The sequence below is a fragment of the Pogona vitticeps genome, chromosome 4 (assembly GCF_051106095.1).
Source record: "Pogona vitticeps strain Pit_001003342236 chromosome 4, PviZW2.1, whole genome shotgun sequence".
NCBI classification, from domain to species: domain Eukaryota; kingdom Metazoa; phylum Chordata; class Lepidosauria; order Squamata; family Agamidae; genus Pogona; species Pogona vitticeps.
Genome location: NC_135786.1, coordinates 59143300 through 59165283, shown reverse-complemented (window position 1 = coordinate 59165283; position 21984 = coordinate 59143300). Strand labels below are relative to the sequence as shown.

The window sequence follows — 21984 nt, the reverse complement described above, 5'->3', positions numbered from 1 at the left end:
ATGTCCCACCGTGTGTACAAAATAAGATCTAGCAAATGGCTGAGATAATGCCATTGAAGTAGCTTGCTGATTGTCAAAAATAGTGTAATTTTCCTAACATCTTAATTTGTTTTTGTTTTCACCTATACAGTATTTCATATGTCTATCATTTTGTGCAAAGCTCTGATATGAATAAAGAAAGAAATGCTCACTGCAGAATCACAGATTTCCTTAATAGAATGATCAGATCCAACAGCAAAGATGACTTTTGAATCTTGAGATATTGCCACTCCACTATAGCTGCAGGACTTGAGAACACATTCAGATTCCCTTTTGCCGTTCTGGAGGTTCCATTCATACACTGCGCCATCTGTGCCACAGGAGACCAATTTGTAGTCATCCATGCTCCACACAACTGAGCGCACCTGGGGTAGGGTGGATAACAATAAGCAGAATACAGTACTGGCAATTGTTCATCAGCCATTTGAAAGGCTAAGCACTTGCTGTTATTTCCATTTACCTACTACCTCTGCATCTAAACTGTTATAAAACAGACTCACAAAACACAACTCGTTCCGTTCCTTGTCCTAAGCTGTTAAAATAAGCATTCCCAAGAACATGAATATAACTGTTAAGACGAAAAAGAGTAGGGATAACCTCTATAAACCAAAGCCAGGATAGTGTGATCATCAAGCATACTGTTGACATGAAATGAACATTAACAGTAGTAGCTGTTGTCCTTGTAAATGCTATTTAGTCAATACCAAGGACTTTTAAACACATTTTTTATTTTAGCAGTAAACATACAAACCTATGATTAACAATAGCATTGAGACCAGTGACTTAGTAAGTCTCAGTAAATTTAATCAGTCTCACTGTCAGGAAGGTGTGTACAGGACTGCAGAGTTAGAACTGCTTTTGTTTTGGCTTCTGCATGGAGTAGATAAAACAATCAGACTGCCATTTGTATAAAAAGGCTCAAACTGTATTTACACTGAAACAGCTCTAGCCAAGTCTTAGAGCTTCTTCTTTTAACTATAAGGACAAATATTTCACTTCTGCTCTTAAGTTACTATTGGTTTGTAAAGAAAATAATTCAGCCCTAGCCAAAACTCCAAACCTAATTTAAGATGTAGCTATGATATTCTTGAATTTTGAAGACTTCCTCTTTCATTTTACAATTCTACCTGTATTGTAAGTATCACTCACTGACCTTCCCATTGTGTCCTTTCAAGTTGATTACATTATCAAAACTTATGGCAGAGTAAATGTGTATCACATTTCCATTTATTGCTGCAAACAGATGACCTCCTGTACTGAAGGCACACTGTAGAGAGATGCAAGAGACAGTAAGGTAAAGGTTCCCCTTGGCATTTAGTCCAGTTGTGTTTGACTCTACGGTGTGGTGCTCATCCCCGTCTCCAAGCCGTAGAGCCAGTGTCTGAAGACAGTTTCCGTGGTCACGTGGCCAGCGCGACTAGACCTTCCCACCGAGGTGGTACCTATTTATCTACTCGCATTTTTACATGTTTTCGAACTGTTATCTACATAGATAATTTTTCTTCTTAAAGCATCAATTATCCAGAAATTGAAGGCCATGAAGAAAGCAGCCTTCAACTTTTCATATTTATATAACTCTCTGCAACTGGCCAGAAACAGACATTAGAGACAGCCCATTATGGGAAGGGTCTAATCCTTAACTAATATAAATGACTGAGTGTCACTATATGAGCTTCCTAGATTATACAAATTACTGTAGTTTACTTTGTTTGGTGACTGGACTTTATAACTTTAAACACAAGATTCCTTTGAAGCCTGATTTTACAAGCCAGGAAAGCTTGCCCCAGTCACCTCTCTGCAACATTAACATGATATCTGCTTTAATTATGAACGGTCTGTAACATCTGTTTCTGGTCTCAGTTGCTTGGGGCGCCACAGAGATCACTATTCCATAATTACGAGCTGAAATTCTGTTGGTTAGCTCAGTAAGTCACAACTAGAGATGGCCCACTGAATCAGTGGAATTTTTGGAGATACTGATTCGCCATATGCCCACTGATTTAATGGATCTATTCTAGTTAGGATTTACTATGTTAAGCAACATAATTTCAGCCACTGTGCTCTTCTCCCTTATGCACTTTGGAAAATGTAACATTTTCTTGGAATATGGGAAAAGTGCCCATCAAAATGCTGTATCAAAATACTAATGTAGTATTCATTTGTATGAAATTAAATCCTATGCATGCCTATTGTTATCTTGTGTCTTTTTCAATTCAAGCCTTAATTGACTTTCAGATATATATTTTAATTCTTGTCAATAAATTCTTCCTTAGTGATCAATGTTGTCTAATAGGATTTAGTTATTAAGATAAATTCTCTTAGCCTTGAGGATTTCAAATAGTGGGGCACTCAGCATTCATTATTTTAAGATATTTGCAGGTGTTAGCGCAACACAAATTAAAAAAATACACACTCAGGCATGCATCAAAAGTAAAAGAACACCTTATAAATAATGGCAAAGAGTAACCCTCCTATCAAACCATCATGTCCTGAAGCTAACTTAGGTCTTAAACAAATCAAATGAACAAGCAGATTTAATCCAGACATGGCAGAAATCAGTGAAAAAGCAGATCAGGGAATAGGGATTCAGCATGTACTGGATGGGGATATGCTCCCCTTGAAAAGTCAGTACTGCAGCATGAGTGACCTCCTAGGTTCACCCCTGAGCCTGGATGCATGGGTTTCAGTAGTGGCCAGGACAGCATGTGTCATCTGTGCCCATTCCTTGAGAAGTCTGATTTGGCTACAGTGACACACGCCTTAGTTATGGCACACTTGGATTATTGCAATGTGCTCTACAGGGGGTTACTTTTGATGAGGCTTCAGAAATTTCAGTTTTTTAAAATGTTTCAGTCTCAAAATCTCCAGAATGTTATCTGGAGTTTGCTGGTATATATTCAGCCTGCCCAAAGTTTTGGATATCTAAACTAGGTGCTTATTATTGTACTTCTGACTCCTCGTCCCAAAGGAATTACCCTCTAAATAATTCCAGGAGACATCTTGTTATGATAAACTCTGCTTAACTGATCTTTGTCTTCTGTCTTTAGGACTTTTGCTACACTTGAAATCCTTATAAAGCCTTGCCATCGCCCAGAAGTTTCTTTTTTCCTTTGTTGTTTTGGATCTACTTTGAATTTAAGGAATCTCTCACTTCTGCCTTTGTGTTTCAGACAAAGCAGAAAGAAAAATGTAGTCCTTTCTCCTTTCTTTTGCCCAGTTTCATTGCACTATAATCCTGCTTTCCTTCCAGAAGTGGAAGTAATCACAACTCACACACATTCTTATTTATCTTTTTTCCTTCTGGGGCCATTAGCCATTATATAGCTATCCTCTATGCCTTCCCAGTAAAGTTCTGTTTCTGGAATGTTTTGATCATGTATCCTTTGCCCCTCTAATACTTTAAATGTGCACTCTACAATTGATGCTACACAGTCAAGAGTTTATTATTTATTCAAAATGTTTTATCCCACTTCTCTCCTTAAAAAAGCACCGTGTCTTATATAATTAAAAGGCAGCATTTAAAGCTAACAACAGTGAGTATACAAGTATTAAAAAGGATCAACATATATCATATTAAAAAACAGAAGGAACAACACATTCAAAGCAGTAAGTTACAACAAAGGGAGATGCAATCCTTGAGATAGCTTGGGTCCAAGCTGTTTAGGGCTTTATAGAACTTTGAATTCTGCCTGGAATTCAAATTACTCACAATTATTTTTGTATATCTAATATGTATTGATTTCTAAATCAGTTCTATAAGAATGTGTTATCCAGCAGAACTACGGTCACAGCAGGAAATGGCTCCTCTGCATATCTGAGCTAAATTTCCTGCAATCATTTGTTTTTGCCAGGAGGTTATTTCCTGAATACAGAAATGTAATTGGGAGACATGTGTATAAATACAGATGTTCTCAAATACGACAAAACAATCTCTTCCTCTGGCCCAAATCTCAAAATGTTCTTTCTCCTACTGCCCCATATTTTCTTCTCCTTTCAGTGGTCTCCATTTAAGCTCTTTTGTCAGTTCTCTACATGAGGAACTCACCCCCCTGCATCCTCGTACAGTGAAGTCTTTGAAAGCCCGGATATCATCAATAAGCAGATTCATAAGTCGGAGTTTGTCTGCAAAACCAACCAAAACATAGAGGCCACTTGGATGGAGTGCAAGTGCATATGCCTCTTCTTGGTATTCTTTGTATAGATCCAGCGAGCTGCAGTGAGAACAGCCATGTCAATCAATGCACTTCATAACCTCCTCTTCGACAAGTGCTAGGGGAATAAAATGCTGGGAAATGGAACCTCAGTGGGAAACTAGGCAGTGTCTGTTCATTTCCATGTGTACAAGCAGGGAATGAATGTTATTTGGTCATATTTCATACAAGAAATATTTGAAGTGACTGCAAAGTCTACACTATCAGGCAATCAAATTCAATGAATATTAGCATTACTTCTCCTTCCCTGTAGCATTCATCAATTACTCACTGAAACTTACTTCTGAGAGTATAAGTGATGGGGTAACCTTATTAGTTTGTGGCAGCAAAATCTTTTTAATTGGAACCAATAGAGCAGGCTGCACTCTATGAAAGTTCATGCAGAATAAGCTTTGATAGCCTTTATGGAACCGCAAGACTTTTTATATTTCTCCTTTTTTCCTCAGAATTTTTTTTTATTTTTGCATTGATACTTAGCTGGTTGCTTCACTTGAAAGGCTGCCAGAATAATTTCTAATTTGATAGAGTGTATTTTAACAAAGAGGTGTTTGACACATAAAGTTGCCAAACTTCTATTATTTTAAAGCTTGCTTTCCAATTCAAATGCTTGAAGGCACACATCAGTATTCCGTAGGATGCCACCATTACCTTTCCATATGCCACTTGTATGCCAACCTTATATATCTCTTGGAAGGTGCAGATTCATTGAAAATCATTTGGTAAGCAAGCAGATTATTAATGCATACGTACTTGGTTTCATAGTTCCAGATGCGGACGGATTTGTCCAATGAACAGGTAGCAACAAGTGGCTTGCGAATACAGGTATCCAAGCCAGTAATGGAAGAAGAATGTATTGGATGATTCAAGTATTCAAAGTGAGCTGTCTCTCCCTAATGAGATATAATTGTATTATTCAGAAACGCTCATGTGACAGCTGAATACGAGGCAAAATTGGACTTTTCCTAGAGCAAAGGAACCAGGATGGAACAGTCTTTTTCTTGCAGAACTCACACAGAACTAGATATAAACGGCAGACCTGTGTAAGTTGCAGTTGTGAAAGCAGAAGGCATATCCAGTATGAAGTTCCACAGGAAAGTTCTACAACTATTTGCACAATCAGTTGCACAACCAATTATGCTATGGGCATACAATGTGAAATTCCTGGGAATTTCTCTTTGCAAACCTCTGCAGGTACAACTTTACTCTAAGCTAAGTGCAACAGGATTTCAGCCAGTATGGTACTCTCATCTGAAAGTTTACTTTCAAAATCCCAAGCTTTGACCCATAGTTTAAAGCAACACAACAGAATAGCAAAACGCGTCCCAAGGAGACCTACTATTTTTGCCCCTGGCCATATTGGCAGACTGGTGAGGTGTTTTCCCTTTCATTGCAGGGATACAAAATGTATTTGAACACAATGGCTGAAATCCTGTTGTGCTGCTAGGTAAAAGGCACAGCTCTTGGATTCAAATTGCCCCAGGTTAAGAAATCTGCACAGGCATTGGCTGAAATCCAGTACTAAGTCATAACCAGAGTTGTTATGTGCCGTGAAGTTGCTTCCAACTTATGGCGAATCTATAAATGAGTGATCTCCAAAATGTCTTGTCCTCAACAGCCCTGCTCAGATCTTCTAGACTCAAGCCTACAGCTTCCTTAAAGAGTCAGTCTATCTCATATTTGCTCTTCTTCTTTTCCTGCTGCCTTACACCTTTCCAAGCATTATTGTCTTTTCCAGAGAATCTTGCCTTCTCATGGTGCTCCTAAAGTAGGACAGCCTCACTTTCAACATTTTTGTCTCCAGAGATAGTTTTGACATTATTCAATCTAGGACTGATTCATTTGTCTTTCTTCTTTCTGGCACTCCAGGGAATCTGCAAAGCTCTCCTCAAGTACCACATTTCAAACAAATCAATTTTTTTTCTGTCAGCCTTCTTTATTGTCCAGCTTTCACATCCCGACATGGAGATTGGAAATACAAGAGCATGGACGATCTTATCTTAGTCTCCAGTGACACATCTTTATCCTTGATGTTCTTTTCTAATTCCTTCATCAATCAATTGAACTTACATAGGGTTTGATTCACTAAATCCCCACTGATTCAATGGGCCTACTCTAGTTGTGACTTACTACTGGATTTCAACCATAATCTGTTCCATGTCCAGTGGCGCACCTCAGAATGCAACAGATAATGTCTTTGGAGATTTCTTATCTTGAAGCAATTTGTCTCCCAAAGTCACACCTCTTGCATAGCAGCACAAAGGGATTTCAGCCATGATAAACAAGACCCCCCTCTCATTGCTCAGAACACAATGGTAAGAACAAACTCACTTTGGTTATCTCAGCTGATGACATGGAGAGGAAATAGACCTGATTTTTATTTGTGCTAATGAGGAGAGTTTCCTCTGCAGGGCTGAAGGCAATACATACAACTTCCTGCTTGTCTGACTGATTTGGATCATTGCTGCACTCATCTTGTGGAATCTATGAAATAAACCAGATCAGTTACGTTATTTGTCCACAGACACTTTAAATTCAGTTCTATTGCAAAATAAGGATAAATAACTTTCCATACACAGTGGCAGTGAGATTATTTTAATTAACATTATGCTCAAACATTGCCAGCTGAAACGCTTCTTAATCTGTTGTTTGTGCGCTGAGCTGGCTAACCTGCAACCTCCTACATATTGTACTTGTACAGCTCATAGGCTAGAATTTCTCATGCAATCCACTTGGGCCTGTGGACTGGATGTTGTGGAATAACAAATGACCTTGGCATGTCTACTTTCTGTTTCCTGTTGTAGATGAAAGCTTGGAAACCAGCTTTAAGAAGCAAACTGTGCATTCTAATTCTGTTCGCTTCCTCACATCCTGCTTTTGACTCCAATGCAAATGTTGTTGGCCAAGCATGCAAAAATGAGTTAGGCTTTAATCGTGTAAATCCACCAACCAAGGATGAACCTGTATCTCATGTTTCCTGGTTTTGCAGGGCTTTGTGCATGCTTCCAAAATAAAGGAAGGAGGACTCAGTCACTTGTGTAATTTTGCAGGACTCTACTCTTAAACAAGGACTTAGATTGTGAATGATTTTAAAACTCATTTTTGCTACTTAAACATGTGTTCTTTCTTTACAATATTGTAGTGTTATGTAACCTTTGGCGTCTTTATATAAAAAGTTTGGCCTTACCTTCTGTCCTGCCCTTCTCCCCTAGAACCACACTTCAGATGAGCTGTACACAAATACTGTATAAACATTTTAAAACATGTAAAACACTCAACATGGGTGAGGGTAGACAGCTTTCTGATTTTAACAGCATTTGCCAATTCATGTTGTGCATAGCTGGCTTTTGCTGGAAGCAAGCATAATTTTCTTAACTTAGCAAACAGTTTTTACCACTACCATTATCATCATATCTGCACGATGATAATGGGGATTGTGGCAGTGGGGGAGACAGGACAGGAAAAACTTTACATACATGGCTTAAATACCTGACAGAGGAAATACAGTATGTAAGAAATCCAGAAATTTCCGCATCCTCTTTTGGAATCCCAAATCTTAACGATTTCAGACATTCTCAATCAGGAATCCACAAAAGACCGTGAAAATGAAAGAATGAGCCTCTTTCATGGGATTTTCATTTGAGTTTACCTGCAGATTCCACCCCTATCATCTACTGCTTGATACAGAGAGGGATGCTGCTATGCCACACATATGAAAGTGATAATCACCTTTGTTGGATGCTGCACTCTCATGTATGAGACAGTGAGCACTGCACATCTCAGAACTATACTTACCCGTATCTCTCGGCTTTCTCTGTAAACTTCTTTGTCATCTGACTTCTCAAACAGCAGAACAATCCCTGGACCAGCTGCACAAGCAAATCCCTTAGAATATGCAGCAATAGCAGAGACACGGGGCAGAGATTTCTGCTGCTGTGCTTCTGTTTCACAGACTTTTTCACTAGAGTACTCAGGAGAAGAGGTGGGAGGAAACTGAACAAGGCTGTTAAAAGAAATATGTCAGTCAATCAGCAGCAAAGAGAGAAGCCAGGTAAGATTTAAAAAATCACATATCATTGAAAAATTATTTTTGATTATTTCACACTTGCTTAACATAAAACTCTACCTGTTTATGATTTTAAAGTTATAATTTTGTAGACTCATATGAGGACATAAATCCAGGGGGCACTTTTTTCTCGGTAAACATGCTTTACATAGTAAGCTCAGAATATTTTTTAAGATTTCAATTTCACTGCTGAAATTCTGTTACTTGGTGTAACCACAACTAAAGCAAACCCATTGACTCAGTGGGGTCAACTCCTCCATAAGTTGCAAAGATTCAAATGGGCCTACTCTAGTTGCCACCCACTGTGCTAAGCAATGCAATCTCAGCTACCATCTATTGAATTATACCAAAATGCACTGTGTATATACCCCTCAAAGCATTTAAAGTACTCTCTGGGTGGTTAACAATTTAATTATGCAGGCTACATAGAATCAGTTTGAAGACTGTCTTCACCTTTCTTTTGAATCTTGTGGTTGTTCCTCTTTCATTGCTTCACTACTTGGCTCTCTGTGCTCAATACTTGTTTCCCAGCGAAGATCACCAGAGTCAAATAAATACAGCTTGCCTGTGTCAGTGCCTACGATCACCTTCTCTTCAGAGAGCCAGGCATGGGAGAGGTAGTTCTGTGGCTCTCCCCGTAAAAAGTTGGTCTGCTTTAAGGTTCCCTCTGTATATCTAAAGAGTTTAAAAATCCCATTTCCTGTAACACACACGTGAGTGTTATCCTGTGGATTGAAGCTCACCTGTAAGAAAAACACCACTAAATAAGAGATTACTTAGCAAGTATGATAATTGGCAAATTGATAATCAGGTGATATTTATAATCTAAGACCAAAAGCCATCACAACATTACAATGCAAATATAAAGCTAAAAGAAATAAGGAGACATAATAGTAAATTTTTGAAACAGAATAATCTTTGAAATTGGTTGTAGTACTGTATCTTGTCATGGGAATAGTATCCCCATGACAAGATACTACAAACAATTTCAGATCATAACTTTGACTTTCCCCCCCTACAGCTACAGTGAATAATCCCACTTCATAATGGCAGTGTATTAATTACTGGTTGATTACCTAAGGTTTGGACACAGGGGAAAAACTGGCAAAGATCTTTCTCTGGAGAAAGAGTACAAAGGGCAACATATTGTAGTGTACAGTAATAATACAGTAAGCTACATTTAGCTTTAGCCACTTCAACCGTTTATAGTTTAAAGCAGGGGTCTTCCAAGACTTGCAACTTGAAATTCCTTTTGATTTGAGATGTTGGGGATTGAATCTCAGATTTCATAAATCTAATGTGTCTGTTGTTGAGGTAAGTTACTTCCTTCTACAGATAAAGACAGATTCAGAAAAATAAGTTATCAGTTGTGTTGCGAGGCATTGCAATTCTGTGCCCTTATTCATTCTTGCATTTTTCTATGTCTCACTGGTATAAAAACATATTATAGAATGTGAACTGTATATCGCAACAAGACCATTTCTTGGCAAGCTCTCTTGTTCTGATCTCCAAATGCAGAGTTAGAAGGATTTGGGGCAATGATGAATTATGATAATAACTAAGACTTAATATCAGAGTATGTGGTCAAAAAGAAGTGCCTGTCCCAGTGTACTGATGCTTTTCTCCCAACTTACCTGATAGAGAGGATTGTTCTGAACATCAACCTTAATAATGGCCATTGTTCTTTGCTTTTCCCACATCCAGTAGGCAAGATTTGACTCAGGAGGTCCTGTTTGTGCCACAAGATATTTGGAATCTGGGGAAAACCCCATGCTGATAAATTCCTGGACAGGAAAATCAAACGTGTTCAAGATCTTTCGTTTCTTGCATGGTACAGATGACAGTTCATAGACTGTGATAGTAGGTTTATCCTGCAGTGTCTCTGAAATGGCCAGATAGCGTCGATTTGGACTAATTGCTAGTGCAAGCATGCCTTGGCTTTTCTCTGAACCTATGAAGCACATATACAAATCTTCTGTGAGTTTAACATTACAGTATAACATTAGGTTTTCATCATATGGAAACAACAACAGTAAATTACACAATGCTTGCTCATGTAATCTTCCTTTAATTTTCAAATGCTCTGAAATAAAATCTTCAAAAATAACTATGAGATAATGCAATTAGCATATAAGTTAAATAAATAAACACCTATAAAAGTAATCACCCAGAAAACCCACATCACAAAGCATTGCCAGACCATGCTCATGCAGTGCTCAGTAACTATGTTCATTACTTTTTCCACAAAAGTTTAAAACAATGCACAGGCTGTTAGGAGACTGATAATTAGTTAGTTCCTGGCCCACTTGCAAATCACTGCACTATGTATCAGTTACTATGTTCACTTGTGACATCAAAGTGTGGCCTTCCACAAGAGTAAAAAACTTTTGAGCAGATGTTTTAGCCAGAACTCTCATTAATTCCACTCAGTGCGGCTAATTGTAAGGAACTGTGCAGCGGCAGTCAAAAACAGCCGTACTACCTCTGACCTAGCATTGTATAAATAAGCCCTGGTGAGCCTCAGCTTCACAGTCTCTCTTTTCTGTTACAGTCAGGATCAGAATAAACCAAAACATCTTGCCTCCTGCTTTAATGACCCATATTTTAATGTTACGTATGTTTTACTCCATAGTTAGTTTATCTACAGTTTGCTGAAGAGCCATTCTGTTTAGTCTGGGCCAATGTGAATAGGTGCAATTTGGAAACAATTTGAGTAAGGAAAAAACTATGCTTAAAATATCTACATTTCACCTCAATCTGGTAAGAGCAACATATGAGGCAAAGAGGCCAGTTTGACTATGAATATCAAAAATCTTTGCAAACACTAAGATTTTGAAAGCATCATAGCACATACTAACTTGTACTGTGTTCAATATGTTATGTGGGCTTTGAATCCAAATCTGTACATTCTCTCAGCTGCTTCCAAAACTGAATTTACAAATCTAAGTAATGTATTGGACATATTTGTATGTTTTGACATTTTGCACACATTTTAGCTTATTTTCTGCATTCCAAGAACTAACATTCATAAGACTGACTCTAACCACAGGGTGCCCTTTCAGATTTTGGGTAGTGGTGGAAACACTTCGGTGGGGATCTGCACTCTCCCCCCTTTTTTTTCTTAAACAGTACTGTACTCTTGTAAATTAGGCAAGTGGGAAAAGGCTGATTTACCTGGAATGAATTTCTGCCATTTCTGCTCTATATGGTATTTCACACAGTTATTCCCCGCGGGATATACTATTATCTGCTCATCAAAGAAGCAAATATTGTTCGCTACTCGCGATTGGAACCCAAAAATGTGGAGAGCTTGTGCCACAATCACCGACATGGCACAAGCAAACTTTGCTGGAAAGCGGGAGATGCAAACGGCAGAAAGCAATGAGTTGAATGGTCTCACTCCAGGGACAGGTGCCCTTTTCTTCCTTAGCCCCCTCCCCGGGAAGCGGCTCGGCCGCAAATGTCTGCGGGTGAAACGCTTCTCTCTCTTTGCTTGCCGCACCCGATCCCGTCTTCTGTTAGCTACCCAAAAGTCTGCCCTCCAAGTCTCGGGCTCGCTGGTTCAATGGTCTCCCTGAACAACAACAAAACTGAATTGGTTGTCATGGAGACGGCATTCCGGATGTATAGCCGAAAAGGCCGAACGGAACCGGAAACACCAGAGAGAAACATCCCGGAACCCGGAAGTAGTGGCGTGCCGTTCCTCGTGGTTTAGGATGGTGGCTGGGTAACACCTGAGGTAAGTAAAGCGGGTCTTGGGGGATTTACCAGTGCTATGCAGATCTGCCGGAGGTAATAGTAGGATTTACTTTTAAATGACCGTATAGACATTTATCTAGCACGAGCCTGTTCTGAGGAAACACAGAAACTTCATGTTGGGCTTAATGTAAAGTTAGACGTGATTTTGCAGAGTGGCTGAAATTCAGCTGGTGAAACTTTCTTAGAATTGAGGGGAAATATTTCATGTACTGAATTTTTGTGCTGGTTGCTGCCTTGTTAACGATGAACGAACCCTGCCGGCTGTGCGCCCGGGAAACTCGCGGTCTTGCTCCCGTTTCATTCCACGTTCTTGAAAATGGCATGTTTGTGTGGCTTTTCTGGTTCGTTCTACAGTTTGCTGGATGTGAAGGCCCGTGATACTAAGACACAAGGCATGATGTCTCGCGTAGAAATGGAGGACGATTTGTCACTATCGTCAGATTCTGACGAATCTGTTATCGCCGACCGTGAGGTCAGTTTCTCTCTAAATAACAGTACGAACAGGTTGAGTTTTCCCTCCAGGATTCTGGTGGTATATGAAGTTAGAGATGAGAAGACCTAAAAGAATAAGTGCTGAATTCCACTTCAGTTTGTGTGATTATTAATAGTACTGTTAAGCTTTGCTTCTGGTTGTGGAGCAAGCAGTAATGACTGCTCATAGGATTCACAGTTGTACAAGGCTGTTTATTGCTGCAATGTAGTAGGAGTTACATATTGTATATACATGGTAGAGAAATTTCATCTTAACATATTTAAAGTACTTTCCTTTTTTCAAATGTCTTATGTAATTTCAGTAATACAAAAAACCAACCCAGTAAGCATAGTTGTTTTTATACTGCAGCTGAGGGTCTGAGCCTAAAGCAACAGCAACTTTTTAAAGGTGACACAATGCAGTGGTTTTCAACCTTTGATCCTCCATATATTTTAGATGTTGAGTTTCAATTTACACTACAGTGGTGCCTCGACTTACAAACCTCCCGACTTACAATTATTTCGAGTTATGACCAGCTCCGGAGCTGCAAACTTTTGCTTTGATTTGCGGCCAGAGCTTCCAGTTACGAACAGAAAAAGGCGGGAAATTCAAATTGCTAACTGTTGGTGGCGAAGAGGTTGCTTCTTTGTAGCTCTTTCACCCCACAGTTAGAGTGAGTGCAATCGGCAGAGGCTGCCTGGTAAGGTAAGGTGCTGCATTCTGCTTTTTAAAAACTGTTCTGGGTGGGTTTTGTAGCGTGGTTTTGGATTGGGGGGTTATGTTTCTGTGCTATGATGGGTCTTGTGGGGTTTCCTTGCTTTTTTGAGTCCCCCCCTCCATTTCTGATGGGTCTTGGGGGGTTTCCTTGCTTTTTGGAGTCCCCCCCCATTTCCCATGGGTCTTGGGGAGTTTGCTTTTTAGGTTTTTTTCCCCCCATTTCCGAACTTGCACAATCTGCTTGATTGTTTTTTGCTTTGTTTTCTTTGCATTTGCAATGGGTCTTGCATGCTTGATTGCTTTTTGTTTTATTTTCTTTGCATTTGCAACGGGTCTTCCACACTTGATTGCTTTTTGCTTTCTTTGCATTTGCAATGGGTCTTGCATGCTTGATTGTTTTTCTCTTCCCCCCCCCCCTTCGGCCAGAAGGGATTAATCACGTTTCTGATGAGTCTTGCAGAGATTTTTTAAATTTGGTTATTTTTTTCTTCAGTGGGAATGGATTAATTGCATTTCAATGCTTCAACTTATGACCATTTTGAGTTACGACCATCTTCCAGAACGGATTAAGTTTGTAACTCGAGGCACCACTGTATTAGTTATATTGTAACATCCCACAGTGACTCTGTACAGTGCCTGAATGTGCTAAAGCAGAGTCAGAAAGGTGCATTTTGAGACCCTGCAATTTGTGCACCATTGTTTATACCCAGGGTGAGGATGTTGCCCTTCAGATTCTGTTCAAATGGAATTTTTCTGTCCCAGCTAATGTCACAATACAGAAATGTGATGGGAGTTGCAGTCCAATAATATTTGGAGAATCACAGGCACTTCATCCCTGGTTTAAACTTTTATTCCCTGTTGTTTTCATCTGATGTTTTGTTTGTTCGTTGTTTATTCTGTTATTACCAAGGGGACAGGTGAACTAATATTAATAATTGCCTGTGTCAATAACACTCCAGAGATTGAATGTATCATCTTTCCTAATACAGCTCCAGGAGGCATTTTCAAAAGGTTCTATAAAGCCAGGCTTAAATGTTGTGTTGGAGGGGCGACCAAAACCTTTCAACAATGTGGTGAGTGCTATATGGTTGTGACCATCCTGAAATAAGCTTATGTTGGATTCTTAGTATTCAGCCAGAATAAAGTTATGAGAAATAATTCAATCATTTTGTACAGTGAATTGGAACTGGGGGCAAGTAAAAACATTACTGTTAACTTGTCTAATGTGTCAAAGCTAAAGTGAAATATTCTGTTGAATATTCATGTATTATACATTATTCTCTTCAAATTTGAGGGAAGCAGCCTGTATTTATTTTTATTGTGATTACTGAAACAAAGATAACTTTCTATTATTCCTATGCAAAGTGTTGAATAAGAAGAGCTTGCAGCTTTGGAAACAAGGGCAGACAAAGCCTGCAAGTACATAGCAGACAAAGCCTGCTAGATATCTAAAGAGAATTTGCTGGACGGGATGGGAACATTACTGCAAGATCTAATTGATGGCAGTATGATGGAAGATAGATAGGAAATTTTCAGACCTGGAATGCCATTTTGGGTCACATAGACTTCTCCAACAAAGTTTCTACAGATGTGTAGAACTACAGCTCTGGATGTCTGACTGGGGTTGAGGGCCTTGATTGCAGAAATATATCCTAATCAGTGAAGATTATTTGTGTTGTATTTGAGCTAAATTAATATACTCGTTCCTAGGATGGATTGAAGCAGTGCTTATCCGAATTCCAACAACACTTGGCCTGGGTTGAAAGGCTAGATATTACTTCTCCATTGACAAATACTACACATACAACTTCTAATCAGACTCTTGACAAAGATGCTATAGACCCTGAGGATGACTTCAAGAGAGAGATGAGCTTGTAAGTTTGTATTTATGAGGTATAAATTCTCTGTGTATTTGGGAACCTGGTGTCTTTCACTTCCTTCATCCATGCAGAAGAAATGTCATCTCATGCTTGCTACATATTTTTGTGTTGATACTGTTAGCACTTTAATTGCCATTGCATAAATGAAGCAACTTAGTAGAAGACTGATTTTATCAGTATTGTTGCAGTTGCTTTGCAAATGCATACCTAGTAGAATGGGATGTTTTTGCACCTTTAAAAAAATTTACTAGATGAGCAGTCTAGTCATTTGTTTAGAAGCAGAATCTGTCCCTCTTATAGAACAGAAATATATCATATTTTGCTGTCAACCAGATGGAAATATTTTCATATGTTGACCTTTTGTTTCCTTAGTTACCGTCAGGCCCAGGCATCCGTTCTAGAAGCCTTGCCTCGGTTACATCAGCTCAAAATCCTTACCAGGCGGCCTGATGACTATTTTGCAGAAATGGCAAAATCTGATCAGCAAATGCAGAAGGTAAGATTTATGGCTTCTCAGTTTTTCCATATATTTGCTAATAATAGTAGCAGTAGTAGTAGATGTTCCCCACTTATTAGTGTCCTAATTGATGTCTGGGCTTTCATTGCATTGTGAACAACTTTTTACATACTCCTTTGGCCACATATTCAAATGAATCTGTTATTGCTTTGTCTGTCTTCCATAAAAGATTTGAAAACACAGGACTGTCCCTTATTCTGAAAGGTTATTCCAAAATCTGCAAACTGTAATAACTACCACATTGTGGTTCTAGTATTTTTGAAAGGTCCAACTGGAATGCTGTTGCAGAAGTTTAATATGTATTATGTCATGGCTAACAAGACCAGTGGAGGTGATGGCATTCAAGTATTTAAAATCTTAAAAGATGACGCTGTTAAGGTGCTACACTCAATATACCAGCAAGTTTGGAAAACTCAGCAGTGGCCAGAGGATTAGAAAAGATCAGTCTACATCCCAATCGCAGTGCCAAAGAATGCTCCAACTACCGTACAATTGCACTCATTTCACACACTAGCAAGGTTATGCTCAAAATCCTCCAAGGCTTCAGCAGTATGTGGACTGAGAACTCCCAGAAGTACAAGCTGGATTTCGAAGGGGCAGAGGAAGTTGAGATTAAATTGCTAACATGTGCTGGATTATGGAGAAAGCCAGAGAGTTCCTGAAAAACATCTACTGGCAAGTTCTTAAAGAAATGGGAGTGCCTGACCTTATCTATCTCCTTAGAAATCTATATGTGGGACAGGAAGCAAAGAGTTAGAAGTGGATATGGAACAACTGATTGGTTCTAAATTGGGAAAGGACAAGGCTGTATATTGTCACCCTGCTTATTTAACTTATATGCAGAATACATCATGCAAAAGTCCGGACTGGAAGAATCCCAAACTGGAATTAAGATTGTTGAAGAAATATCAACAACCTCAGATATGCAGATGATACCACTCTGGTGGCAGAAAGTGAGGAGGAATTAAAGAACCTCTTAATGAGGATGAAAGAGGAGAGTGCAAAAATGGTCTGAAGCTCAACGTCAAAATAACTAAGATCATGGCCACTGGTCCCATCACCTCCTGGGAAATAGAAGGGGAAGATATGGAAGCAGTGACAGATTTTACTTTCTTGGGCTCCATGATCACTGCATATGGTGACAGCAGCCACAAAATTAAAAGACGCCTGCTTCTTGGGAGGAAAACGATGACAAACCTAGACAGCATCTTAAAAAGCAGAGACATCACCTTGCTGGCAAAGGTCCGCATAGTCAAAGCTATGGTTTTTCCAGTAGTGATATATGGAAGTGAGAGCTGGACCATAAAGAAGGCTGGCCGCCGAAGAATTGATGCTTTTGAACTGTGGTGCTAGAGGAGACTCTTGAGAGTCCCTTCGACTGCAAAGAGAATAAAGCTATCTATTTTGAAGGAAATCAACCGTGAGTGCTCACTGGAAAGATGGATCCTGAAGCTGAGGTTCCAATACTTTGACCATCTCATGAGAAGAGAAGACTCCCTAGAAAAGACCCTGATGGGAAAGATTGAGGGCAAGAGGAGAAGGGGACAACAGATGACTAGATGTTTGGACAGTGTCATCGAAGCTACCAACATGAATTTGACCCAACTCCGGGAAGCAGTGGAAGACAGGAGGGCCTGGCATGCTCTGGTCCATGGAATCACGAAGAGTAGAACACGACTTAACGAATAAATAACAAAATGTCACAATTATGAGTTTTTGGTTTTTTATTTTTGTAAGCTATATAAAGAGTCTGTCTTCTGGTTTTCAGAAACCAATGGCTATATTTATTAGTTTGGATGTTGCTGACAGATGCTGTCATGGCGTCTGATAGCTGTATTGCATTTAAATTATAATAGTTTCTAAGGTACCCTTGCTTACACACATTCCATGTAAGGGATTATTTATCAAATACTAGTTTTGTTGCTTTCATCCATCAGAACTTTTCCACTGTTGGGATTGCTTTCATAGCAGCTCATTGCTTTGTGCTACTTTGTATGGTGTTTTTCAGTCTTCACATTAAATAATAACACCTCTTTCCATAGCATTTAGTAATATTAAATTATCCTTTAATTCTCCCATGGGAATTATCCTTTAATTCTCTCATGAGAACATAAAAGTTTTCTTTCTCCCATGTGATAGCTATGACAGTATAAAATAAAGCTCTACCTGCCATATGGTCTTAATTGATCGCTTGATACTGCTTTTTTCTCTGATCATCATGTGTTTAAAAAAATAATGGTATGGGTTGTAAACCCCTGACAACCATTTCTTATCTCACTTGATCCTGTTCGAGAAGAAGAGCTATAGTAATGGTGAAACTTCATTTTTAGGAAAACAGAACTGTCAAAATAGGCTTGGTTTTAGTTTTGAATAATTTTGTTATGAATGAAGAGAATTTCATAATCTGCTTTTGTTTGCCTCAGAGCATATTAATTTCTCTGTTTTAATTAGATCCGGCAAAAGCTGAAGAGTAAGCAGGAGGCAATGGAGAAATCTGAAAGGGCCAAACAACTCCGTGTTCTCAGGAAGTACGGCAAAAAGGTAAGGACATTTGTTCCAAGGGCAGATATTTCATCAAATTGTTGGGAGCCCTACATGGCAGTTTTTGAATTTGAATTCATGACGCAGCATGTGACAGTATTTCTCTGCATGTGTACAGAAGGGATTTTAAAAAAGACTGGAATATAGAGAAGAGAGCCCCACATTTCATTTATCATTGACAGGTGCAAATTGAAGTGCTTCAGAAGAGGCAGAAAGAGAAGTCCACAATGTTGAATGCCATCAAGAAGTATCAGAAAGGTAAGATGTTCTCTATTTCCCTCCATGCACACACTTCATGCATCTTATCAGATGAACAGGAATCAATGTGTAATATGAGATGCAGAAGCTCATGTTTGTGGGTAAATAGGTATCACTGCTGTATGACTGTTGATGATGACCCTCAGTTTTAAGCTCAGAGCTGCCATAGACTGAAGGGGAAAGCACACACCTATTTCTGTTGCAGTTTCACATCTCTAAATGGAGAGGAGACTCATGCAAATCTCAAACTACAGCTTTGCTAATCAGTGAGGATACATTAGTGATTTATTTTGTTTTTTATCCCACTGATCCAGTTCCATCTCTGGGCAGACACTGTTCTATGTTTGTGTGTGTCACCCTATTTAAAAGCAGATCTGTATAGCTATGCATGTTCTGGGGGATCAGACCAGTCTTCATACAGCCACCTCTTTTGGATTTCTCCTCAATTTAATGGTTGTTTTCCCTTTTATGCAGGTCTCTCAGACAAGCTGGAATTCTTAGAGGGGGATAAATCATCAGCTCCTCTGGGAAAGAAAAAAGAGGGCAGTGGAGGCCAACCAGTCAAGAAAGGGTAAGACTTAGGAAGTGGGGGAATTTCCAGCAAGGTTTTTATTTGTTTTGCTTTGTAATGAAGAGACCTCCTGTTGATCACTTTCTGTTTTGTTTACAGTTTGGTATTTCAGCTTTTGATCTATCTGAAAGTATTTTCTTTAATTTTATTGTGCATCCTGCTTAACAATGGGATGGGGAATAGTAATATCTCACAGTATATTTTAGGTAACATCTTTTCAATTTGAACCTTAGAAGTTCAGTTTCTGGTTCTGATTTTTGTTATGTTTCCAGTTCTCACATTGTTTTGAAAATGTAAGGACTGTATGTTCCAGTGTCATAGTAACGCGTGGCACAAAGGATTTTCATTATTAAAATCATTACATTTGAAAGAAACTTTATCATGATTCTGAACATTTAGGACTAGCACTACCTGGGGTAAGATGTGTCTTGTTACACCAACCTGCTTAATATGTAGTGTCTTAGTATTCTCACATTTCTGCACCCAGAAGGAACAAATAAACTGCTAGCTTCTAGTATTTCCAGCATGGCCCAGAATGAGTAGCCACTGCTATTATAAATTTGGAAGACTGGAAACTCTGTTACACATGTAAAGTTAGGCAGATTTTGGAATACATTCATTTGTTAGGGAGAAAAGCACTGAGGTGCAGGTCACATACAGAAATACCTAAGGAGAGGTGAACAAGTATCCATCATGCCTGACTAATGGTTTTTCTTTCAGACCAAATGCAAAACGGCGCTACAAGAATCAGAAATTTGGCTTTGGTGGGAAGAAGAAAGGGTCAAAATGGAATACCCGGGAAAGTCATGATGATGTGTCCAGCTTCCGTGCTAGTAAAGCCCATTACAAGGGTCCTGGAAAAGGAGGGAAAAAGGGTGCCAATGTGAGTACCTGCCATGAACAGAAATGAGGGAATTCGCCCTTGCTAAGGTGGCTGTGTTGTAGCTAATTAAGTAGTTGGTCATAAAACTTTGTTGCTGGAATGTCATACAAGGTATGTTGAGGGCAGATCACCTTGGAAGCCCATACTTGCTGCCTTGAGTTTTCTAATGGAAGAAAGTGGGATATAGAGACTACAAATAATAAGTATGAATGAGCATTGAAAATTTCTTGCTTGGGGAGCATTCATTCCAGTACACATATTGTTACTCTCAATTTCTTATGTAGAATACGATGATGGTAGTAAGATGATAAACAATTATGTATTTGTCTTTATTTCTCTTTCCAGAAGAGGCCTGGCAAAAAGATGAGGCAGAAAATGAAGAATCGTTCACGATAAGGAGTGAAATGAATGGGCGTTTTTTCTTTTGTGGGATTAGAAGTCATCCAGAATGTCAGCATATGGCTATGAACTGGTGCCACTTTTTAACTTGCTGGCCAATCAATGTGCTATAGAAGCAGCATCTCATTCTACCAGACACTGGGTACACCAGTGTTTCTATAGAAAACAGTAACTACATGTGTCTTGCTGCCTCATTTTCATACTGGTTTGGGTTTTTGAGTCTCCCTTGTTTGATAATAGCAATTAAATTACATTTTTGTGTACACTTAGTTGCTTCATCTATACTCTTATATTGGAAGAGATCCATTCTGGTTTGCTTCTGAAGGATTTTGGAGTCCTATAATTCTCTAACAGGCAGAGCAGCGCTATACCTGCACCTGAAATAGCAGCTCTTACGTTTCAGCCACTCCATGACATCCTTTAGGTCAGTGGTTCTTAACTTCCGGTAATCCAGGTGTTCTTGGACTGCAGTTCCCAGAAGACTTCACCACCAGCAATGCTGGTTGGGCCTTTTGGGATTTGCAGTCCAAGAACACCTGGGTGTGAAGGAGCAGAGAACATAAGTGTGCCGTCCCTAGCTGTGGAGGACATAAAAAAGGAAGAGACAAATAAAGGGGAACCTCAGACAAATGAAGTGACAGTTAAAGGAAAGGCAGGAGAATAATAATCAGATGAAAGACCGGGGAAAACGGAGGTTTGTTTGACGGAGGAATTGATAGAGGGAGAGTGGGCGGAGCAAGAAGTGTCTTGCTGGGAGGAGGATATAAATGAGGAGGGAGTGAGATGTTTCAGTTCAGTGGTGGCTGACTATGAGAGGAAACGAAAAGAGTGTAGAAAGGTGTTTGAGAGGATTCAAACTCAAAGCCTTATGAAAGACTTTCCTAACCTCCAAGTAGGACTTCTGCCAGACCCAGAGAAACCGACCCAATATGTGACCAGAGAGTGGACGGTGATTGTAGCACCACGTGAACTTGAGCTCCAGCCTGAGTTACAAACTTTTCACAATCGTTTCTACGATAGACCTGACGAGACAGGGTGGGTGTGACATGCATGTTGAGGGACGATTTGTGCCCTACGGAGTACTCCCTGAGACCCGAGTACAAGGAATGGCGTGGGGGGTCCCGCCTCTGAGTCCATGGGACTACGAAAAGAGTTTTGTTTCAGACACTTGTGGGTTGTTGCCTGAGTTAAAAAGTTTTGACTCTATAAGTGATATGCTGGTGGATGTAGGCATAAATAAATAAGAACGTTTGAAAGTTATTAAAACGACTCTTATGTCTTTTCCCGCCGAAGCTGAGGGACTGCCCCAAAGAGAAGAACCTATTCACACTGGTTTACTCAAGGTTAAGAACCACTGCTTTAGGTTATAGGTTGCCACTCCATATGCTCATGCAAGTAACTGTGGAACGGATGTATTTTTTTTCAGTTACTCCATAAAAATCAAAATGGGAATGTTAGTATACAAATCTTAACAGTTTAGTTAACTGTCAGTGAGCTGACAAATCTAACTGAGTTAAGTTTAAGTTGGAGGAGGAATTCTTTTGACAGTTAAATTAATGCTGAATTGCTATTTTAAGTTAGGTGACTACAATAAAGCCTTACCAAGAAAAAAAAGCCAATAAATTATTTTACCTCTTTCTCTCTGATCCCTCTTTTGAAGTTTGGAGGCAGAAG

At 39.3% G+C, this 21984-nt stretch overlaps 2 protein-coding genes across 3 annotated transcripts in view; one reads left to right on the top strand and one right to left on the bottom strand.

Moving 5' to 3' along the window:
- The window catches only part of CFAP57 (cilia and flagella associated protein 57), a 29484-nt gene extending 17530 nt beyond the window's left edge, over nt 1–11954 (bottom strand). Inside the window, exons 1-9 of the mRNA XM_072997501.2 lie at nt 11488–11954; nt 9948–10264; nt 8767–9056; nt 8043–8250; nt 6579–6731; nt 5001–5140; nt 4085–4250; nt 1193–1306; nt 192–404 (exon numbers count right to left, since the gene is read on the bottom strand). Of these exons, the coding sequence (XP_072853602.2) occupies nt 192–404; nt 1193–1306; nt 4085–4250; nt 5001–5140; nt 6579–6731; nt 8043–8250; nt 8767–9056; nt 9948–10264; nt 11488–11644 (1758 nt within the window). The 5' untranslated portion in view covers nt 11645–11954. The remainder of the gene's footprint in view (nt 1–191; nt 405–1192; nt 1307–4084; nt 4251–5000; nt 5141–6578; nt 6732–8042; nt 8251–8766; nt 9057–9947; nt 10265–11487) is intronic.
- Nucleotide 11955: 1 nt separating this feature from the next.
- EBNA1BP2 (EBNA1 binding protein 2) lies at nt 11956–20578 on the top strand. Of its 2 annotated transcripts, none has more exons than XM_020783203.3 (10): nt 11956–12052; nt 12427–12544; nt 14251–14334; nt 14972–15135; nt 15514–15637; nt 18110–18199; nt 18382–18457; nt 18932–19028; nt 19749–19911; nt 20257–20578. In XM_020783203.3, the coding sequence occupies exons 2-10, from the start codon at nt 12467–12469 to the stop codon at nt 20305–20307; spliced, it is 927 nt and encodes a 308-aa protein (XP_020638862.3). In that variant the 5' UTR covers nt 11956–12052; nt 12427–12466; the 3' UTR covers nt 20308–20578. The 2 variants fall into 2 exon arrangements, with proteins under 2 accessions (XP_020638862.3, XP_020638863.3); XM_020783204.3 differs by having other exon boundaries at nt 12010–12105.
- Nucleotides 20579–21984: the final 1406 nt, after the last annotated feature.

What these genes read in the sequence shown, in the direction of transcription:
- EBNA1BP2 (XM_020783204.3), top strand. An exon ending in CTGTTATCGCCGACCGTGAG is followed by an intron (nt 12,545 to 14,250) that starts GTCAGTTTCTCT and finishes TTCCTAATACAG; the next exon opens with CTCCAGGAGGCATTTTCAAA. An exon ending in GAGGGAAAAAGGGTGCCAAT is followed by an intron (nt 19,912 to 20,256) that starts GTGAGTACCTGC and finishes TTCTCTTTCCAG; the next exon opens with AAGAGGCCTGGCAAAAAGAT.